This window comes from Periplaneta americana, chromosome 8, assembly GCF_040183065.1.
Source record: "Periplaneta americana isolate PAMFEO1 chromosome 8, P.americana_PAMFEO1_priV1, whole genome shotgun sequence".
NCBI classification, from domain to species: Eukaryota; Metazoa; Arthropoda; class Insecta; order Blattodea; family Blattidae; genus Periplaneta; species Periplaneta americana.
Genome location: NC_091124.1, coordinates 105,285,253 through 105,308,059, shown reverse-complemented (window position 1 = coordinate 105,308,059; position 22,807 = coordinate 105,285,253). Strand labels below are relative to the sequence as shown.

Below are 22,807 nucleotides of genomic sequence, written 5' to 3'. Positions count from 1 at the left end.
CATCGCGACATGGATTACGATAAATACCACGACATAGACCACGATAAGGATTATGACAAGCACTAGGACCACGAGAAAGACAACAAGGGCAACGATAAGGACCACAACAAATATATCACCAACTTTCATAAGGACCACGAGAAGAACAAAGATATGAATAACAAAGACCACAATAAGGATCACGACATGAACCACGGTAAGAAAAACGATAAGGATCACAATATGGACACGATAAGGACTACAAGAGAGATCATGCTAAGGATCACAACATGAAACACAAGCTTCAAAATAAGAATCACAATAAGGACCTCAATATGGACCACAATAAGGATCATGTGAAGGATTACGATAAGGTTCATGACAATGACGACGATAAGGATCACAACATGGGCAACCATAAGGATCACGACAAGGACCAAGATAAGGATCACGGCGTGAATCGCGATAAGCACCATGTCAAGGATCACGATGACTCCAACATGGACCAAAATAAGGAGCACAGATATGGACCACATTTAACACAATGACAAAGATCACGATAAGGATCACGACATGGACAATGACAAATAAAACAAGGATCATGACATGGACCACAATAAGGACTTTTAAGCAAAAGTAAAAAGGTAAAGGTATCCCCGTAACATGCCATGAAGGCACTTGGGGGGCATGGAGGTAGAGCCCCATGCTTTCCATGACCTCGGCACTAGAATGAGGTGGTGTGGTCGGCACCACGCTCTAACCGCCTTTTACCCCCGGGAAAGACCCAGTACTCAATTTTATAGGAGGCTGAGTAAACCTCGGGGCCGTTCTGAAAGTTTGGCAACGAGAAAAAATCCTGTCACCACCTGGGATCGAACCCCGGACCTTCCAGTCCGTAGCCAGCTGCTCTACCAACTGAGCTACCCGGCCACCTTTAAGCAAAAGTAACTACCAATATTTTCACTTGGTAAAAAAGAAAGAGAATTCAATATCCAATACAATGGCCAACACCATCCTAGGACTTATGAATCCAAATATCTTGGAGTTATTTTCAACAATAAGTTAACATGGACCAACTATTTGAAATACATTTCTGAAAAAGCTCGTAAAAGATTCTCCCTTCTGAAAATAATTGTCTTTAAAGACAATTAATATTAGGTACCCTCCACAAAATTGGCTTCATTTATACACTGATGGATCCTTGACCTCCAGAGAACAAGGTGCAGGTGAAGGTGTTACGTGCTGTCTCTTCTCACTTTATAGATCTCTTGCATATGGAACAACAGGTTTTGATGGAGAAATTATTGCAATAAATGAGAGTCTTAGGACTCTTCTATGCCACATCAATAAATTTAGGAATGCAGTTATATTGTCAAGACTCCAAAGTAGCTATTCTATCAATAGTCTCTACACACACATTCATTTCAAACAGTAGAAATAACTAAAATGCTCTCTCAATTAATAACACTCAATAAAAGAATTGTATTCCAAACGATACCATCCCATTGTGGAATTCCGGGACACGGAATGCAGATGCTTTAGCAAAGAAGGGCAGCACTGCTACTTACAGACCTGTTACTAAATCTACGTATTACTCTGTGAAAAGATTTATTAAATCTACATACTTAGACTTCAACAAACTACATCAAGTTAAACATCTATTAAAAGGCTCATCACCTCTGTTGCTACACTTGAAAAGACATATATTTCTCATTGATCGGACCTATATGGATGTATGTATGTGTTATATGGGGATCTGCATCCTTTTCCCAAATCACACGAATTCAGACAATACAGAACCGGGTCCTTTGAATAATCGTGGATGCATCCTGGTACATCGGCAATGACAACCTACAAAGAGACTTGAACATACCTACTCTTGAATCCAATCTGCACTGCTCTTATACATGACTTCATCACTCACTGGTTAATCATCCAAATGACCTGCTTAATATCATCCCACAACAACTTCCACTGCCTCGCCAAATAAGAAGATTAAAAAGGAAAAGGCATTCAAATATGTTGTGTGAAGTTTAACATTTTTATTTTCTTTTACCTATTGCCACAATCTTGTATATACAGTCACGAAGCTTGGGATGATATTTTGCATTTCCCACGATAGTTGCTAGCCGCTTGGAGTGCTGTGAGTAGTAGGAACAATAGATTGTGCCACTGTCTTGTGATCTAATACAGGCCATAAGGCAGACTATGTGACTAGCTTAACCCGATCACGAAGGGTGGCATTTCAACCATATAAATTAGCTGGAATGCATAAAGAGTAACATATATTTCTCTAAAATGTAGTGTAATTTCATTAATAAAATTTAAAACAATGATTATGAGACACTTCAGACATAATTCACTTGCGAGTTAAGGTGTAATATTATTTTTGGTGTGAAAATTACGTTGATCATATGTGTCATACCTACCTTTATTTCGATTAAATATTGTGAAATTCTTGTACATTCATTTATGCACGATTAAATAATTTTCAGTTGCACTGCACAAATATTTAGATATGTTAAAATTATAGGTTATGTTTACTGTACCAGTTGCCCCTTTCTGTCTAATTTTAGTGGTCTCCAATGCTGTGCCATTACATAATGTATAAAATTATAGGTTATGTTTACTATATTTAACTTATATTCCTATATTCGCAATTATACATTATAATTAAACATGTCATGTAGCCTATGATACCCCGCACATTCAATTTGTCTCTATTTTAATACTACAATTGAGTACAGAGTTACTGTATTTATCTATCACCTAAGAGATGAAGTAACACAATTGTACGTACACTAATTTCATAGGAGTGGTATGGTAAATTTTCTGTCTACAATTAAGGAAGGTAGATGTACTAAATTAACATCACAATATAAATTCTTTTTTATTAAACCTCAAAATAGCTTCCATTCTAAACTTAAAATGTTGATGCGAACATATTATGTTAACATGTAAAATTCTCTTCACATTAAAATAACACATTTTTGTAATTATTTCTGCAACCTATTATGCAACAAGAAATAAACGGAACTTATGGACACATTACACTAAATAAAACTTAGCAATGATACGTAATAAAGTTCTAATATAACATTTCACTGAGCTCCATACACTGAAATAGAAAACTCGAACATACATTACGGCCTGTCTAGATCGAAAAGGCACTGTTGTCGCATTGTTGTGAAAAGTTGTGTAAACTGTGAAATGTTCGTTATCGGTTGTAATAACTGTAAATGGCTAAAATACAATAGTCTGAATAATAATAATACGGGACAAGGAGACGTTTGTAGCACTATAAATTGTAAGAAAAAGAGGACAGAGTTATCCTTCTTCCAAAAGATCCAGGAAGGTGAGTTTATAAAATATAGTATATACTTTATGAAAATAATATATAAACCTTATGTATTTCATATTTCAATAGTGGAAGGAAGGTGTTAATTTTTTCAAAATAACACGATATCGAAAGTACAATACATTTTTATCTTCTGCTAGGGAAAGGATATGTGATGAGGTGATAGTAATGATCCTGGTGGTTAGCAACTATCTATGGATGCATATTCAGTAAGTATTGAGCTTCGTGACTATATATACTAGACTGTGCTATTGCCACAGGACAGTCGTAGGATTGCAACCGCCATACAGGTTTCTTGTGTGCTTTTATAGCAGAGCATAACCTTTAAGAATAATTATTGTATTGCAAATCATTGTAGAAAAAGTTTTTCTTTAATTAAAAAAAAACTACAAATAAAATACTTTCTGATGAAAAACATATTTCTTCAAAAAGAAACCAAACCACTACATCTGAAGATTACCAAGATTTGTGAGAGGTCTCTTGTGTACAAATATGTAACTTCATTGTAATACTTCATTTTTCCAAACACAGATGGCAGAGAAATGATGAATGACACAAGGTACAACACCTTCCCCTACAGAGCAATTCACGATGAAAGTCTAACTTCAGAATAGAGTTCTTTAAATAGTTCTGAGCAAAAAAGTTCATATGATCATGGGTGCGAATTCGAATGCTTAAGGAGCTACGACCATGTATTTGGTAAAAATGAAGGCATGTTACCATAATATGATATTGTATATCAGGACCTCCTTGAAAAATTTTGTCTGTCACAATTGTATGGGATAGTGTATTATGGATATTAAGATAACAGGACATGCTCATACAGTTGATGTAAAATTCAAGAACAAATTAATATCAATATAGGTAATGCTACCAATATGCAATTCACATTCTAGCGCAAAATTTACTGTAAGCATTGACTATGACAGCAATAACACTAGGTACATAATTATGTAGCTGTGAACATAAGTGTAAATTTAAATGACTTACAGCTGTGAAAGTGTAGAAATTTTTGGAGATTAAAATATCTACAGTTCTGCAACCATCGAAATCAGATCCATATTCATGTGAACTTTCATACTTGAAACAGCTTCAAAAGTCATCCTAAAGTTACGAACTTTCTTCATGAATCACACTGTATAATAGTTCAATGACAAGTGCGGAATGCCAGAATTCTACTTGTTATCAAGATAAGTTTTACTTTTGTGTAGAGTTGTTGTATACTAAAGGAACCAGCTAGCACAATGGTGCACTGAAATAGCAGAGAGTACACACAAATAGAACAGTGTCTCCATTATGTATGTTTGGTTCTTGAAACGAGTTTGTAAATGCAAACATGTTAAAACTAACAATGCTTCCCTTGTTATGTTTGATGACCAAGAAAAGAGAATGAAATTATTTGTTTAGTTGCATAATTATAATAACAGTGTCCTCATAAGACTTACACTGTCCACTGCTGTGGAATAACAGTTAGCATGTCTGACCATGAAACAAGTGGTCTGGTTAGGACAAGTTACCAGGTCGAGGTTCTTTTCTGGGGTTTTCCCTCAACCCATTAAAAGTAAATGCTGGGTAACTTTTGGTGCTGGACTCTGTACTCATTTTGCTGTCATCGCCATTTCATTCAGATCCTAATCACAGTTGAAAAAGTGCCGTACAATAATACAACTACAAAAAAAAAAAAAAAAAAAAAAGACACTACTCTGAACTGCTAATTCTCTATAGATATATCAGAAAATCTAGTATAATTATCTTAAATTTCAGTCTTCATTACATAATTCATTGATATCTTCCAAAAATTCTTCCTGAACACTTATATACCTTAGCAGGAGTATGAACGAGTTCCTCTTTTAGATCAGAGATCACAACATTTCCTTCCACAGCCTCACGAAGCTTCAAACCAGTCTTCCCTTTCTGCAGTAAGTCATTAATCTTTTCATTGTAAATTTCAATGTAAGATGCTCTGAAACAAATACAAAATAATACCATTAGTATTACTAAATGGAAAACTATTATAATCAAGGAAAAAAAAGCTGGTTAATTTCAATAAAATGTCTTCAGTCTGAATGTAACAACATTTCTCACTGTGCTATATACCAATGTAATGTCTATAAGAGTGAATCTAGAATTGAATTCTATGATACAAAAACTCTATAAAATTCTCTGTGTTTGCAATTTAATACTTAAATTGAAAATGTTAATACCTTTCTAAAGAATCTTTGTGGGTATTGTATGATTGCGGTGACAATACATAAAAATATTATTTTCACACTTAACACATACAGTAGAACCCCGATTATCTGTCAACCTACTAACCAATCGGAAAATTATACGACTGTCTTTCTCGCACTTTTTTTTTCTTTGATTTTTTGCTGGAGAAAAAAAAATAACACTGTACATTATGTTAGCACTATACGTATTTTTCTAGAGGGGGTTATTACAAGCCTTTACCATTAGACAGTAGGTAGTAAGAATGCCACTGCTGCCGATAGTGGAAACAATTACTGTGGGAGGATGTGTTTTTTCCAACTTGTAAAATAGTCACTGCCTACTTTCAAAGAAACGACCTCAAGAACACCCACACAATTGCAAACTCGTGCACTGTCGTACTGTTCGAGTAACTGTACTGTGTAACTTCTGTGCAGAATGTCTTCCATTGGTGTCAAAAGAAAATGCATTGTGGTTAAGTATCGGAAAAAAAGAGCAAATAATTGAGCAGTTTGGGAAAGGATAAAAACTATAGCTCCTCTCGCATCAGAATATTAGATTAGAGTTATGATAAAGTGTTAGTACTCACTACTGTACTTCATTACGTTTATTAGTTATAACAAGCACAATATTGTGTAGCATGCTTGTAATATGAAGACATCAGTGGTTGCAGTATGGTAGGAGCTTCAAATTACGAAAATGTAAATATTATGCATCTAGTTTATGAAAATTTTTTGTGGTACAGATTATCACATTTTTTCGATTAACCATTCAGTCCACACCCTTCATTGCCATGGATCAGTGGTTTCCAAACTTTTTTGATCACTGATCCCTTTCAACTCAAAAAAAGATTCACAGATCCTCAAATTAAATTGAATTAAATTAATCACTAGATTAATATAGATATACATTTAATATGCCTCCATATATATATATTCTGTACGTATTTAACATCGGCATTATGTCCACAACTAGTTACATTTACCATGCACAGCCATGAGTTTATAAACATGCAGTGATATTTATAAACTGCGTGTATTTTCTTCACTAATTACATGCATAATTATAAGTTGATTCACCATTTTTAAATTAGCAGCACTGGGGTGTGATAAATGACAAGGTGATCAACTGGTTTCTGAATTTGCAGAAATGTCATTTTTATTGTTTTTTATTAGTCACCGATCCATTGAGACGACACTATAATATGAAAATTAAAATGATTCCTAATATTAAATTAATATTATGTTCGGAATCAAAGACACGTGGTTATTAACACACAGTTTAATACGAACCTCACATAAGTCTGATCGTACTGAATGAATAAAAACTGACTTCACAATAAAAGTAGCAGAAACAGAATGTGTAGTAACAATGAACGAAATTAATTTGTTTTTAAAAATACGTGTCAAAATTTATTGCTGACTATATAATATTGTCAATCAAATTTATTTTACTATTAAGGCATTAAGTCTCTGGGCACAGTTACAAAAACTTATTCTTACACTGTTGTCTCGAGAGAAAAAATTGCAAACATTCCACACATGAAGCAGGTAAGAACTAACTAATAACTCGCCACCCTCACCAAGCAGACAAAAATTTTCAATAGAATTGACTACCTTAACTGACAAAAAGAAAGTCGTGTTTGTTACAACTAGAAGGCCAGCGCAAGGATGAGATCTGGTCATCTACCTTAGCCGATATACTAACTTTCACAAGTACAGTCGCGTACAGTACTGTACAATAGGTCGAGGAAAATGGTAGTATTATATGTTATTTATTTAAAAATTTATATTACCAACCATGGATCCCCTGATAAGTGTTAGGGATCCGCTGAGCACACTTTGGAAACCACAGCCATAAATAATAGACATTCTAATGTATATCAAAACAGTACTATTTTAATATCAGTGCATATAGCAGCCCTGGGCATAAAGGGGGAGGAAAAAAGAAAAAAGGAGATACCCTTGACCATTCCTTTCCACTTCACCACTTTAAAAACGAACACACAGTAAACACTGTACAGTAGTGGGAAAAAAAAACCGGATCAACCCTTCTAGCTGATTTCAGAGCCTTGTTCACTCCAGAGCATGATAAACTGATAAATGATAACTAAGACTTTCGTCATTCGAATCCTGCCTGGGAAGGAAACTTTTTTTTTTGTTCCTTATTCATATATATTCCCAATACTTTTCGATTGCAGCAGCGATATTTTACTACTTAATTAACTTATTATTCCCAGAACATGAATTTTACCAGCAATCTAGCATGGAATCAAGTTTTAGCAGGGCTCTTTCAGTTCATTATGGTACCACACTTCAAGGTTTGAATCATCTTTTGTTATGCAGTCTGCCCTCCAGAGTTTTTTCCCCCTTGCAGACAGATCAAAGGTTTTTCAATTGGGTTCATAGTGGGTGAATTTCCCAGCCACTCCAAGACAATAATACCATTGTCTTAAAAAAATTTGACTTTCTTCGAAGCATGACATGGCTTTCTAAAACACAGCAGATCCATCCAGCTCAACACTTCTCAGTTTTGGGACCATATGTTATGATTCCTTCATTTATGCTCCTTGCGAGCTTGCCTTTACCCACTTATTCTCTAGTTCGCCCTCCACATGATAAATCTTAGAGAGAAGACATTCATTCCTCCCCCTGCCTTTCACCCTCGCCACCCTTGTTTGAGAAAAAGAAGATTGGCCACTCAGTGAGAAGGAACAATGTAACTAGCCATGCTACTATTTCCCCGCCAATATTGCATCATCCTGCCAGTGCCCACCCCCACACTTTTAATTCAGGTCTGCAATAGAATGCTGTCATAACTTTCTTCCACTCGCCGCGGCGTGATGCCACTAGTCACAGTACGGGAAGGAGACACTCTATAAAACAGGCTGGCCAGAAAAGCCAGTTGTTTCCACTGTTTGGAAGCACTCACATCTCCTTCCTGATGTTAGCCTCTGCTCCCTAACTCACCCTTGTAACGGTCCCGACTTCATTTCCCCCATGTTCACTCCGACTTCCTCGACCCTTGTCTCTTTTTCGAACTCCTCTGCTGTCGAAAAGTCGCTAAGCCAAGGTAGCTGATCCCTCGACAGAAGAGTTCCCCACTCCTGGTGTCGAAAAGTCGCGAAGCTAGGCCTGTTTGATTCGTTGACACCCATGGAGTTTGATCTATCTGTCGTTCGTTGACACCCATGGAGTTTGTTCTATCTGTCGAAAAGTTGCTAAGCAAAGTTAGTTGATCCCTCGATTGAGAGAACTAACCTCGAATTCAGTTCCATCTCTCTCTTGTTTTCTCCCCCCCCCCCCACTGTAACCTCCGGGCAAGCCTAACTCTCCTATTCAGGCACTCCCATTACCCGTCTCCCTTACACACAAAATTCTACCTCATCGTAACTCTTCACACATTGGCGTCTCAAGACGAATGTCTAAATTATCAATTTCTATCACGACTCTCCCATTTCCCCTATCCTACAATTAGGGATAAACATTTAATACTTTTCCTGTTATTCTTCAATAAACAAATATTGTTAAAAAAAGTCTTCCTTTTCATTACTAACATCAATACATCATTCCCTTTTAAGCTTTGGTCCATCTTGTCCTGTCACTCCCATTTCCCCTCTCTCCACCTCGACGACATGTCAGAGAGGGACATCAACAGAGACTGGCGCATGACAATTACTGCCCAACATGGGCCCTAACATCGTTACCTCCCCTTTAAGCTTCGGCCCTCTTGTCCCTTCACTCCCATTTCCTCTCTCTTCACCTCGACGACTGCCAGAGAGGGACTTCAGTGGAGACCGGCACACAACAGTCAATATATTTGTCACTATTCATCATTCCTTCAATTGGGACGAGAGATCCTGTTCCACTACAGGGGAAACACTACCAAACACCATCTTTATTGGATGTTTAGCTGTTTAGTGAATGTGCTTTGGCGAGAGTTTTTCATCAGACAGACAGACATGCTTGACCTGGATACCTTCAATTGAAAAATGGCTCCCATCAAAGAACAACACTTTGCTCCAGTGCTCCTTGGTCCAGTTCTTATATTTCTTTGCCCACTGGAGGAACTTCTTGATCATGAAGACATCAACATTTGTTCCTCTGCTTTATAGCCCTCTTCCAACCAACGCAAATGGATGGTTGAGTCATGAACACAAGTTCCTGAACAAGGCAACATATCACAAAGAAATTCTCACTCCTACCGACTGCCATATCCAGCAGAAAATTTAAGTCCCTTCCATACAGACTGGATCGAGTCCAAGTATCTTCTGTTTGTCCTGTGCTATCTTATTATTTCAGGCCTTTATCCTAACTAACGTACACACTATGAGATTCATAAGGGAAACTCAATCATAACACAGCTGTGGATCAATTGCCATGTAGCAGTAAGGAAATAACTAGGTACACTGCATTGTCTGCAAATGTTTCAAATTCCGTAAATATAATTTCAAACACACAGAATACGACTAGTTCCAACCTCTAAGCCAAAGTTTTATGCATACTGTGCTGAAGGCTGAATGGCAGATGGGTAAAGTCCGTGTTTAATGGTGCCCCTCAGATACCTGGGAAATTTTTGGAAATACTCACCCCTGCACCCATATACGGGCTCTGTGGGTGTGGACATAATTTCCCATGTACTCGTGGAACCTGAATGTCTAATGTGAACAAACCTATGGGTGGCTCTAAGCCACCTTTAGTCCACTGCTGTGGAATAATAGTTAGCCTGCCTGACCGTGAAATGAGCAGTCCCAGGTTCAAATTCTGGTTGGGGTTTTTTCCGAGGTTTTACCTCAACCACTTGAAGCAGAATTGCTGGGTAACTTTCGGCACTGGACCTCGGACTCATTTCGCCTTAATTGGCATCATTTCATTAATCATCTTTAATAGTTACAGGATGACCAGGAGGACATGGCGGACGTAGTTCCGGAAGTCGCTACAGGTTCATCTTTCTGTGGGAGCTGCACATATTCTAGAGTTGCTGCAGGGGCTTCAATCAGCGACTGCAGTAGGCAGGGGATGTGTAGCTCTCGCGTATAGATGACACCTTGGTGAGCAGCGGAATTGACAGCAGTGTGTCCCTCTGGTTAAGGATGCAGCAGATTCATGCACGTAAGTTGCGAACAAATGCCAACAATCTGAGGAGGCTGCAGAGAAATATCACAGGGAGGTGGATGGGCGTTCCTGTTCACGCAGACTTCGTCACATCTGGATGCTGTGGCTGAATCGATAAGATGGCACCATGTAATGAATCATGTGCTTGATGACCAGTCGCAAGAACTTCAAAAATCACCCCAATAAAGAAGGCTGCACAAGAAGTCTAAGGCTTACTGCAGGAAGTCTCCATGATGCACTCTGCAGACAACTTACCTGCAGGCCCAGAAATGGGACCTAATATGCTTGTATCTCGGAAGAAAGCTGATTCAGTGCACACTCAAAATCCTATCCTTATGCAAGCTGCTGAACAAGTACCTTCCACCTCCCAACTGACCCCTACCACGAGGTCCAGCAAGCCTTACAAAACCTTCAAGACAAGGGAGCCGAAAAAAGGAGAAAGTTTCAAAGGGAAGCTGCATGGGTGGGAGAGAGCAAAATCTGCAACCACTACCTCAGCAGCTGGTGGAATTCTGCTTCAACCTTCCAACATCTGAAAGACTTGAGAACACAAAACTGTAGTCAGGCTTCCAGTAGCAAGAAGCAAGGCATGTGCCAAAGAAAGAGACCGCGTCATAGTAGCATTCTACCTAAGTCACAACATGCCATTAAACAGCCGTGAGGAGGCAGGAGAGATCTAAGGATCCCATGTGCAATTCATGGACGGACTTCTCTCCAGTACACCTTTCGAGAGAGCAAGATAAGGGGTTTACTGAGGAGTAGCTCCTGGATTTCTGGGATGTTCTATGGGAAGTTGTCACCAGGATGCCCAAGGATGTCATCTTGGCTAGAGGTCAAGTGTACCAAGTTGTAGAAGGGATGCCTACTAGTCACTTGCGCAGATGAAGAGTCCAGGGCTGATTCTGTGGGCATACCTTGTACAGAAGTTAACCTGGCAACGGTAGAAGTCTCCAAGCTTCCTAAACTGCAGAAGGCAATGCTCTGGACTCTGGGAAGAAAACATCCTCTAACCCACGGTCCTAGAAAAACTAAATTGGGGTGAAAACCTACAAATGGTACGTTTACGAACGCAAGGAGAAAACTAAAGGACTTGGTAATGGCCTGGGATTGGACTCTCAGTCGATATTCTACTTTGAGAAGATTGAGTTCCGACCTATTATAAAGCAACTAGGGCCACAGTAACTCTTCTGAGTCCTAAGAAGAAAGTAGAATATGGTGCAGTCCCTGGAGCAACAAAGTTGGTGCCTGAATGATCTTCTATGGAGCAGGGCAGACAGTCTGCTTATTTCGGGAAAGGATGTCCAGCACATATCCAGTAAGGAGGGGATCACCAGGGACACTCAATCAACCGAGGTACCAGGTGGGACCCGTTAGCATCACAGCCTGGATCTGTGGGGGATACTGGGCTACTCTCCTCCATGGCAAAAGAGAGTGAGTGCGGCTGTGGAGGGGGGATAATTGACAATTTCTGCAGGTCAATTTCCAGCATGGGTCTGCATCTACATGATTATTGAGTAAAAGACTCCAAGAGTTAGATATGAAAATGGCTCCAATAAAAGAATCCAGGGTGTATAAGGGATAAGTTAAAGAAATAGAAAATTCAGATGGTTCAATATATAAGCCTACATCTGATCTTGTTCCTCGTACTATGCTATACTTAAGATGAATCCATGCATTCTTGTTAGCCGAGTAGCACAGGTGTGGTATTGGTATGCATTGATCTCATTTATGAAGGATTCACGAGAAAATAAAGTTTATTCTTCCTACTTGCTGCACAAATCAGAAGAACCATCACCAGAACTATTTGCAAGTCTGACGAGATATTGTGAAGGAGAGGGGCTGTCATCATTAGTGTGTTATGACACCAACTCTCAATGTATGGAAGAGTGGTGACACTAATCCCGGAGGGGGGGGGCTGTAATCGAATTTCTTGGATTAATTGTGCTCAAAACTGTTAATAGAGGCTTGCACCAATCTTCTATACAAATAGAAGACAAAAAGTAATTGATTTTACTCTTTGCTCTCAGGCTTTGTTGTTGTTTAGTCAACTGTCCGAAGACAGGTCTGAACCTCACAAGTGATACCAACAAGGCATCACTTATGAGGCAACTAAGCCAGGAGATGAGGTAGGGTGGCCAGTTCCTTTCCCTCTCCTTTGCATACAACGCTCACTAGCTACATATTACACTAATCAGACTTCAGATGTATATAAACAATTGTTCTTCATCCGATACATATCAAGTGAGATGTATAATAATGTACTATCACTTCAAAAAGGATGATTGCATTCTGGATAGCGCATGTGACGGATTCCAGACACTACATTCACGAGCATGTTTTCTGCATTTCAGGCAAGTTTACACGTTAATCTTATTTGAATATGGAAGAAAGAGAAAGAATAAGTCAGAGAGCTGTGTAATAGGTATGTGGTTAGAGGTACATACTGATTGGATTCAACGGGTGGCAGTTGGAGACTGACGTAAGTTCACATCCTCCTAACAAACTTTTCTTTTTTAATTTAGCTCATTTCTCGTTATGAGAAATGTGGACGATACCATACAAAGAGAGTAGCCTATAATAAATATTATGAATACACTTTACTCATAAGTTTAATTTTTGGCTGTAGGCTCTAGAAATATACAAGAAAGAAAAGAAAAAAGAAAAAAAACAAGGTGAAAAAATAAATGCTAGCCTTAAGACATGATCTCTGTCTCTACCTGAGACAAACAAACAAAAATTAGTAACATGTCTGTCGAACTTGCTGCTGTATGATCTTTCGAAGTCGATCGGGCATAGAAACAGTGAAGTTTTCGAAGTAATTCTCTTTGCGAGTGAGTTTTTCCCAAAGCCTTTGAGTACCATCAACCAAAGTTCATCCTTGGTTGTTAGTCGGTGACAGCATTTTCGTAGTCTTCTTCATTAGGGTCCAGACAATCTCAATGGGGTTCAGGTCAGGAGAATTCGGAGACCAAGGTATCACTTTGATCCTTTACTCATCAAACCACTACTGAACAGTCATTGATGTATGAACTAGATGATTATCCTGTTGGAAGTGAATAAACTGTTCTTCGGGATAATTTAGGCCAAGGGCAGGAATCAACCAAAGACTCAGAAGGTCTTGATATACCGCAGCATTGAGAGTTCTCAGAATTCTCAGTAGCATCCTGGCACTGAGATATGTCATCCAACCCAACAATAAATACTAAAACAGCCACTTCTGTGAGTAGTGGCAACGTATTTAGGATAATACCTGGTGCTGGATTCACAGAATACACGCACTGCCCTCCTCTCCATACGAAAATATGACTTCATCAGAGAAGATACATCCTTCCACGTGAAATTCAACATTTCTGTGGCATATGTGGTTTCTAAGTTCCGCATCCCTAAATCAGTTGCAAACAGTTTGCACCGAACCAGGAAATGAAGACAAAATCCTGTCTGACAGGGATTGAAAGGCGTTCACCTCAACTGCTGCCAAGAGGGCCTCAGTTTGCTCCCTATTAGAGATGCGTGAGCAGTCTATAGAATGCCTCTTTGCTATATGAGCACTATCCCGATAAAACCTCTGCGGTGGCTGAATGGTCAGATCTTCAGACTGTCACACAGGCAGCCTGAGTTCGATTCCCGGTCAGGTCTGGGATTTTTTCATTTGAAAAAATCCACAGTGACACTTGGGGCAGATAAGGTCGCAGTTGGGGCTTTTCCCTGGGTTCTCCCATTTTTCCCAAATTAGACATTTACATCATTCTGTCACCATTTCTCCAATTCATTATCATTCTGTAGCGTTCCCTGAACATTGGCCATGACGCATGGAGGGGGTTGGCCTAGAGACGAATGGGGTTGCTTGCTCGAAACCTGGACCAGAGAACCTTAGTGTGGTCGGCCAGTGTGGGTTTGGGAATGCGTCACCAGAGGGCTAGAGCAATAAATCTGAACAAGGTCGCAGTGCTGGGCCATAGTGCTCCCCCTCTGTTAAATTCAATTTAATTCAAAACTATCCCAATAAAGCTTGGCCCATCGCCTAGCTGTAGAAGCAAAACGCCATGTCTCCAACTGGCCTCAATTGCCAAAAACCCTGCTCTCATAAGAGCTAAAACTGCTGACCTTTCTCTGAGTTCCGCCATTTCATGAATGATCATAAAGTTCTGCTGCCATGTAGTGACAAATATAACATAAGATTATAGGTTCACTGTTTTTAAATGTTATTCAAATATTCCATTACAACACACAAAAGAAATCTGCTCATTTTTCATAATAAACACTAAAGAATTAAACATTAACATTAATTAACTTTTCGCAAAATATTATCTTTAAACACATTAATCAAAAATGCCATCGCTGAGATGAAGTGAAAAATTTATGTTGAAAAAAAAAAAAAAGTAATGAATTGGACTCGAACTCGCAATCTTCAGACGTTTCTCTATGCCTTAACCATCTATGCTAAGCTTTCATATTTAAGAGTAGAGCTGCTGTGTATCATACTACTAATCATTGACGGATATACCTAATTAAAAGCAATCTGTATATTTTTTAATATAAGTGATTAAAATGAGCTAATTTAATGGTCAATCAATTACATTCAATCATTCCGTTCTCCAGAATAATGTAATAAAGTTAGGGACAGAGGAAAAGGCTATAAATAACACAATATTATTTTCTGTATTATGTAAACTGATCAAGATGGTGTAACACTTGCACAGATTGACCAAGAGATACTTTGAAAATATTGTGTGGTCAATCTTTTTTGGAGCAACTGTACATATCAGCCAAAACCTCAATCAGAGGTATCTCAGCTTTAAGAGGTAAAATTCAAGACTAGCATGAATCACTAATTGATTCATTGCCTGATTAACAGCGTATACTGTTGAAGCCAAAATCTGAAGCTAGTTTTGAAAGCTACCGAAATCCCAGATTTGCGAATTGTGGCCTCTTTCGAGAGAAACTAAGGATCAATATGACGATTTTTCGAGCTTTCAACTACATTAAAGATTTGGTGTTAAGAGGATTACTAACATCATTCAAGCTTATGAAAAATGCTGTCCAAGAATCGTAGAAAAAACAAGTTTAAAATAAACTGGAGGACCAAGAATTTGGAACCAACACATTGATTTCCTCACTGTAGGTCTTCCAGGTTTCCTTCTTTGCCTTCCTAAGCTTTACTTAAAATTCTTCCTGGCAGGCTTATAAGCCTCCCAGTCAGACTGAAGATTAGTTCTTCTGGCTTTGTTGAATAGGCTTCTTAATGAGATTTGGTTTTTCTCCAAATTCTTAGTATAAGCTTAGGAAGGCAAAGAAGGAAACTTGGAAGACCTACTGTGAGGAAATCAATGTGCTGGCTCCTGCAGCAAGACTCTCCAAGTCCATTAGCTAGGCTAGGACCTATATCTCTTTCAAGTGGTGAATTTATCACTAGGCTTGAAGAGTCGATAAACCATCTAATTAAAGAGCATTTCTTCAGCAATGATTTTCAGTGAGTTATCCCAGAAACAGAGAACAGAAGGGGACCACGACATGTGGACTTCAAAAGTTTATGAAATTTTATCCCATGAAGGAGTTAAATAGGCTATTTTTGCCATTTCATCCTTCAAAACAGCAGGTGATAATGGTATATACTCAGTTCTTCTACAACAAGGGCTCAATATTATCATCAAACAGACTTTAAGAAAATTTAGATCCCTGCAATGAAATTGAATGCACATTCAGAAACCCTGGAGGAATGTGAGGGTCGTACATCATACCAAAGGCAGGGAAAGTGACTTTGGCCAAGCCAAAACTTATAGGGATATCTTATGCGAAGTTTTACCGTTAGATGGCAGGAGCGTTCCATGCGGCACATGTTGTAGGGCTATATTATGTCATATGCTATAGTTGATTACGTTCTCCCATTTGTTGGTTTTCTATGCGTGTCAAAATTATATTCATAATTATTTTGTATAACCTAGTATAATTTAATGTACTTCAGTATTTTCTTACCTCATAATTTAATTTAATTTATAATAAATAATAGCGTGAACTTGTATAATATTGGGTGATTCTCCTTAAGAGATGGATGGGGAAATCTGCAGTATGCAGAATATATATATGAGTAAATTGAATATTCATGAACCTAAATGAGAACTTTGAGAACGAGGTGCACGAATAATAATAAAAAAAAATAATATAGGAACTTTGTCGAGGGTGAATATTACCTCTTTAATCATTAGTATTGTAAGTACCGTAAGCTAAAAAAACGATTTGCAGCCACCAATATGTTTTTTTTATAAGGAAGGGATTATCGAGATTTAATTCCTCGTATTTTTTTTCTCTAGTTGCAGAAAGATCAAATGCAATGTTTGATAAGATGATATAATATGATTGCAATAGTATCACGATTATTCTTGTGTTTTGTAGTTAAGAACATGCGGGCTATTCCATATGAAATCGATCAGTAAAAAACCTCGCATTTTTTAATACTCTAATTTTTTCCCTATTTATACAAGGTAATGAGGAGAGTGCATTTTCAAAAATATACTATCGAAAGTCAAAAGGTTTTCGTACAATTGAGCGACAAATTTAGTGTATTTTATAAAAACAAGCCTCTTTCAGCACTCAGAACTCTGGAACCATTTACTGCAGAACATTGAACTGGAGCTCATTTTGAAGCCGACATTTAGTAGGTTATGATAAGAAGTAATACTTATTTTTATTGTATACAGAGAGACAGATAATCTGATTTTACTTACTTTTAGGCTTTTAGACCATTTGTAAAAATGTAAAAAATATTGAGAAAAAACCTTGCATTATTAAGAGGGATTCGGCATTGTTTGCTTAGTGGCTCGGCAATAAGTTTCGAGGGTATTAAATAAATTATTTTCACACGCCTAGACTTGAACAGCGCAGTACCCCAGGCACTGGCCGAGAGCTGAAGATAAGCGAGCCTTGGGCGTCATTTTACTCCTGTGTTTATGAAAACTTGTGATAAAGCTAGCCCAGCCATGACTGCTAGATGACACATCACGTGTTTGTCTCCTGGCCTTGCTTGTCTCGACTACCTACAGTCAGCTGGTTAGTTCACGTGCGTATTATTTATTTTCTTTATTTGCTATTTTCAATACTTTCTTATCAACGGTGCACCAGTAAAAAATATGTGTTTATTTGTACTTTCAATGCGGAATCTAACCATATATTTTAAAAATATTTTTTCGTGGGCAAAGGCATCTTAATGTAGAAAAATCTAAATTTCTCCATTTCCATAAAAAGTAAGAAAAACTGTTTACATGTCAATATAAACTTCAATTTTTCAGCATCAAAATAAGCCATGATTTTGATCATTGGGTGAAAGGGTTTTGGAGCCACAACAGTTTAAAGTTGATAATTTTATGAAAATACGATAAATTTAAATATTTTTAATTTAAACACTATGAAGTTCTGATGCCTCAAACTTTGCACAAAGCATTGTATCACAGTTGTCAACGGACAGAAAAAGTTTCATTGTATTTAAAAATTGCAAGGTCAATTTTCTCTGTATTTCGGTCGATTTGAGATGGAATAGCCCATGCAGTTTTGAATACTATGCAGGATGATTTTGAAAATTTGAAGTAAAAACATGGTTTTAATAATTAGTCTACAGCACATTAAAACATTATTCACGAAATGGATTTCACTATGGATCGTCCTGGATAATAAACATCCCAGTTAATCGAGAGTTTACTGCAGGCGTAAAATGCTGGCATAAACTTCGGAGACTCCACAAAGTATTGAATATAATCAAAGCTAACATAGCTTGCTGTCGAGGTTGCGTATGTTTTCATTAATTTTTCTTTTCCCTCTTCCAAAATGAAACTGTAGCCAGCAATTCCTTATTTCAAGTAGTTACTTTGTTTAATAGCTAGCACTTTCGAGGCGCAATTTAATTAGTTAAATTTTTAAGGTTTAAAGCATATATTCAAAATATTTTGGGACCTGAATGAAGACAAAAGGCTTTCCCTGGTTTTTACATATAGGAACACAACAAAAATGTTACATTTTGAGTTGTTTTTAAGAGTATTTAAGTACTAATACACTACGTAAATCCTCACAGTCTTACTAATAAAAACTCTATATACAGACGTTTAACTGTCTTATACTTATACAATGAGTAGCTCGTTTATAAGTCGTGTGTAAATTCCTTACTAATAATCACTACATACGTCGTGTATAACAGTATAACTGTTACACAGCTACGTCATAGTTTCGTCATTACTTCGTTACGAAAGGTAATAGAATATCTGAGGTTCTCTACTGGATCCGGTAGAGCGCTCTAGTGTGGCGTGTTAAATATCGATAGTACAACTGGCTCTAATTGATTACCACACTACATTTTTGTCAAAGAGTACAAGCTACAGCAATATTATTCTAATAATTCTATGATCTTTGGTTTGTTCTTCTGTAGTTACAAGGTAAACATCATCATAAAATGACAGTCGATACGAACAGCTGTTAAAGGGGCGGCCATTTTTTTCCTATATACAACGCTTAAACAAGGGGTTTCGTGTATATAACTACTGCAAAGCAATTCCCATTGTATAGTTACAGCCTGTTTATACGTCCATAGCTTATTCACGGTTTATTAGTAATGTTTTCTGTCTCAACTCTGCATAAGTCTCGTATAAAAACTATACACGGTTTATTAGCAAGACTGTCAATGTTTATGTACCGGAAAACAAAAGCACACGCAAAGCGCATCCCTCAAAGTACACGTGCGCTATCTGTTGGTGTTAGTTCAGGATACCTCTATTGACGAATTAGTCTTTTGTCTTTTATATTAAATTCAGTGGAAAATTGATCAACAGGTATATAAGAAGTGCCTTAGAAGCACATTCACGCCATCAGAGACAATATATCTTTCCACCTGGGAAATTCATTGATACTACTCTTTATCACCCTGTTTCAAGGATTGAAGAATAGGTTAACCAGGGTGAGAGTGCTTTTGGGGTTTTTCCTGGATATCGACAGAGCATTTGTAATATATTCTTTGACTCCATTTGTCAAGTTATAGAGAAGAGGTATCGAAAACATATTAAATAGATAAATAAAAACTTACTCAGAGAATTGTTAAATCATATCTAAATGACAGCATAATAATTATGTCTGTCACAAGAGGGTGCTCTCAAGGGGAGATCTTATCTATCACTCTTACTGAAATATGTAGTGATAGACGATCTTATGATCTTAATAGGGCAGAGTTCTACACTCAAGCTTATGCTAATTAGTTCTTGGACATAATGTCAGCATGCTTTTGAGCTTCAAAAGGAAGCTCTGAGCAGGGTTCAGGCATGGTGCATGAGAGGGGGAATAAGTGTAAATCCTAATATAACTGAAATGGTTTCGTTTACAGAGAAAAGAAAACCGGGAAATATACCACGAGTTTCTCTATTTAGTAAGGACATAGTATTAAATAAATCAGTTAAATATTTATAAGTAATCATTAATGCTCAAATGATTTGAAAAACACATCTGGAATAACGTAAGAAAAAAAGGCTGCTTTTTGGGCCTGCAGATGAGCCTTTGGATGTACTTGGAGGCTACAGCCGAAAATTTATTTTATTTATTATGCTGTTCTACATCCCATGACTGTGCACAGCAGTGATATAGTGGTCCCGGAGCTTGATTTCCCAAGCAAGGATCTTGTTGGATTGCTTACAACTATTTGCAAGTTTAGGTATTACAGGAGCCATGAGGACTTCACTGACAAGGACTATACTCTTCTGGATTTCACAATTCCAAACGAAGCCATGTTAGCTGTCTCTCGACTCCATGGCTTTAGCCAAGGAAGGGATGAAGCACTTGGCCACACATGTATTTGGAAAATGGTAACAGACGGAAATTATTATTAAATTTTTTAACTACTGGTATTTTAATGTTGCAAATATTTTGTCCATATTCCCATCCTTCATTCTTTAAAGAGTGGAATACAAAGTGATTTGATAACGTTAGTCATATATTATAGCTGGCAGTTACATAGATCTGAACAATAATTCATATCTGTTTCAATCTTATGATATGCTTTCGCGAATATTAACAAACTGAAAGACCTCCCTGGAATAAGGATGTAACCAACAAAACTATAATTCATGTTTCAGGGTAAAGAAAAATTATTTCAGGGGCATATTTCTTTTAGGACTATGTTTCCTGTCATATCCATATGATTAAACAAGGATACAAGTTCATTCAGCCATTGAATGCAATAATTTATTGTTACAAATAAATGCTTTAAATTATTTTTTTCACTTACGTCACATATTTAAAGAATTTGGTGTTACATCCTTTTTCCGGGGTGGTCTTCAATTAGTATATCCGTTCCCACTATACTACAAGAAGTCGGTGACAAGAGAGGTCATTGGTGTGTATATATTTAATGGACATCCAAAAACAACCCTTTTCAAGGCTATATAATTTTCCCAAAATGTATTCAGTAAACCTACAATAACTCTGAGTGACACACGTTCAAATTCTAATGAATAATGATGTAAATAATAGACCGTGATAGGAGAAGAAATATCAGAAGGAAGTGAATTAGGGAGAGGAATACACTTACCCTGTTCAACATCTACTTGGAGGATTTTGTGAAAAAATATTTTCAGAAAATGGGAGGAGTGACAGGAGGAGGAAGAAGAATGAAGTGTGTAAGATTTGCTGATGATATAGAGTTCTTAGCAGAAGAGGAGATAATACTAAGAGATATGCTAATGAAGTTAAATGACAGCTGTGAGCAGTATGGAATGATGATAAATGCCAATAAGACAAAGACCATGGTCATATAAAGAACAGTAAAGAAGGAAAACTTGTGAATTCTAAATGAGGCAGTAGAACAAGTGGATAGCTTCAAGTACTTGGAGTGTACTATAAGCAGTAACATAAGCTGCTGCCAAGAAGTCAAAAGGAGAATATAGCAATGGCCAAGGAAGCTTTTAATAGAAAAAGGAGCAGCTCCTGTGGACCTCTGGAAAAAAGAACTAAGGAAGAGACTAGTGAAGTATTTTGTGTGGAGTGTAGCATTGCATGGTGCAGAAACATGGACATTACAACGAAGTGGAGAGAAGCAACTAAAAGCATTTGAAATGTGGATATGCAGAAGAATAGAGCATATGAAATGGAGAGACATAAAAAGAAATGAAGCTGTGTTGGAAAGGGTGAATGAAGAAAGAAAGAATGATGCTGAAACTGATCAGAAAGAGAAAAAAGAATTGGCTGTGTCACTGATTGAGAAGACACTGCCTTCTGAAGCATGCATTGGAAGGAATGGTGAACAGGAGAAGAGTTCAAAGCAGAAGAGGATATCAGATGACAGAAGACATTAAGATACATGGATCATATGAGGAGACAAAGAGGAAGGCAGAAAATAGGAAAGACTGAAGAATGCTGGGTTTGCAGTGAAAGATTGCCCTTGGGCAGAACACTATGAATGAATGAATACCCAGACCATAACAAAAAAAACCAGCCAAGACCAGGGACCAAACAGAACATTTTCTTAGCAAGCTAACATGCTATCCATTCAGCTACAAAGGAGATACAATATGCATGCATATAATGTTGAAGGTAATTGGCATATACTAGTATTATCTGTAATATCTATTCTTCGAACAAGCACTGACACACATAAAATGTAGATTCTCAACATTCTAAATCTTGATTACTATGCCTGTTCTTGTATACCACAACATTAGGACTATTGTAATTGCATTAAATGCCTGTTCTTGAATACCATAACATTAAAACTAGTTGTAATTGTATTAATGTACCATATTCAGGTTGAATTTATGCAGATAAGTGTACCGTTAGGCAGTCAATTAAAAAAAAAAACAGCCTGTCACTTTTTGTTTCACTGCATTACTCACATTGAAACTGAACTCAGCATCAAAATTACATTGGGAAGTGAGGAGGAGAATGGAGACAATTCAAGTTCCTGGACAACACACTACTACCGGTACGTCTCCTGCTGCCACTTTTTATTTCCGTGAATACTTCAACGTAAAAAAAAATTCTTACCTGAGAAGAAATTCGCGCCCTGTTATTTTATTTAAGGCTTCAAACATGTAATTCACAGTGAGTGGTATAATCCCAGGTTCTTGGTCAGTTCCCATCATGGTATATGTTTTTCCTACAAAAAAATGTGATGCATGTTATTTAA

The 22,807-nt window shown here is 37.5% G+C and overlaps 1 protein-coding gene across 1 annotated transcript in view; it reads right to left on the bottom strand.

Moving 5' to 3' along the window:
• LOC138704917 (centromere-associated protein E-like) overlaps positions 1 to 22,807 on the bottom strand; it is a 284,997-nt gene that overhangs the window by 251,333 nt on the left and 10,857 nt on the right. The window contains exons 3-4 of the mRNA XM_069833317.1: positions 22,666 to 22,777; positions 5,159 to 5,300 (exon numbers count right to left, since the gene is read on the bottom strand). Coding sequence (XP_069689418.1) covers positions 5,159 to 5,300; positions 22,666 to 22,777 — 254 coding nt within the window. The remainder of the gene's footprint in view (positions 1 to 5,158; positions 5,301 to 22,665; positions 22,778 to 22,807) is intronic.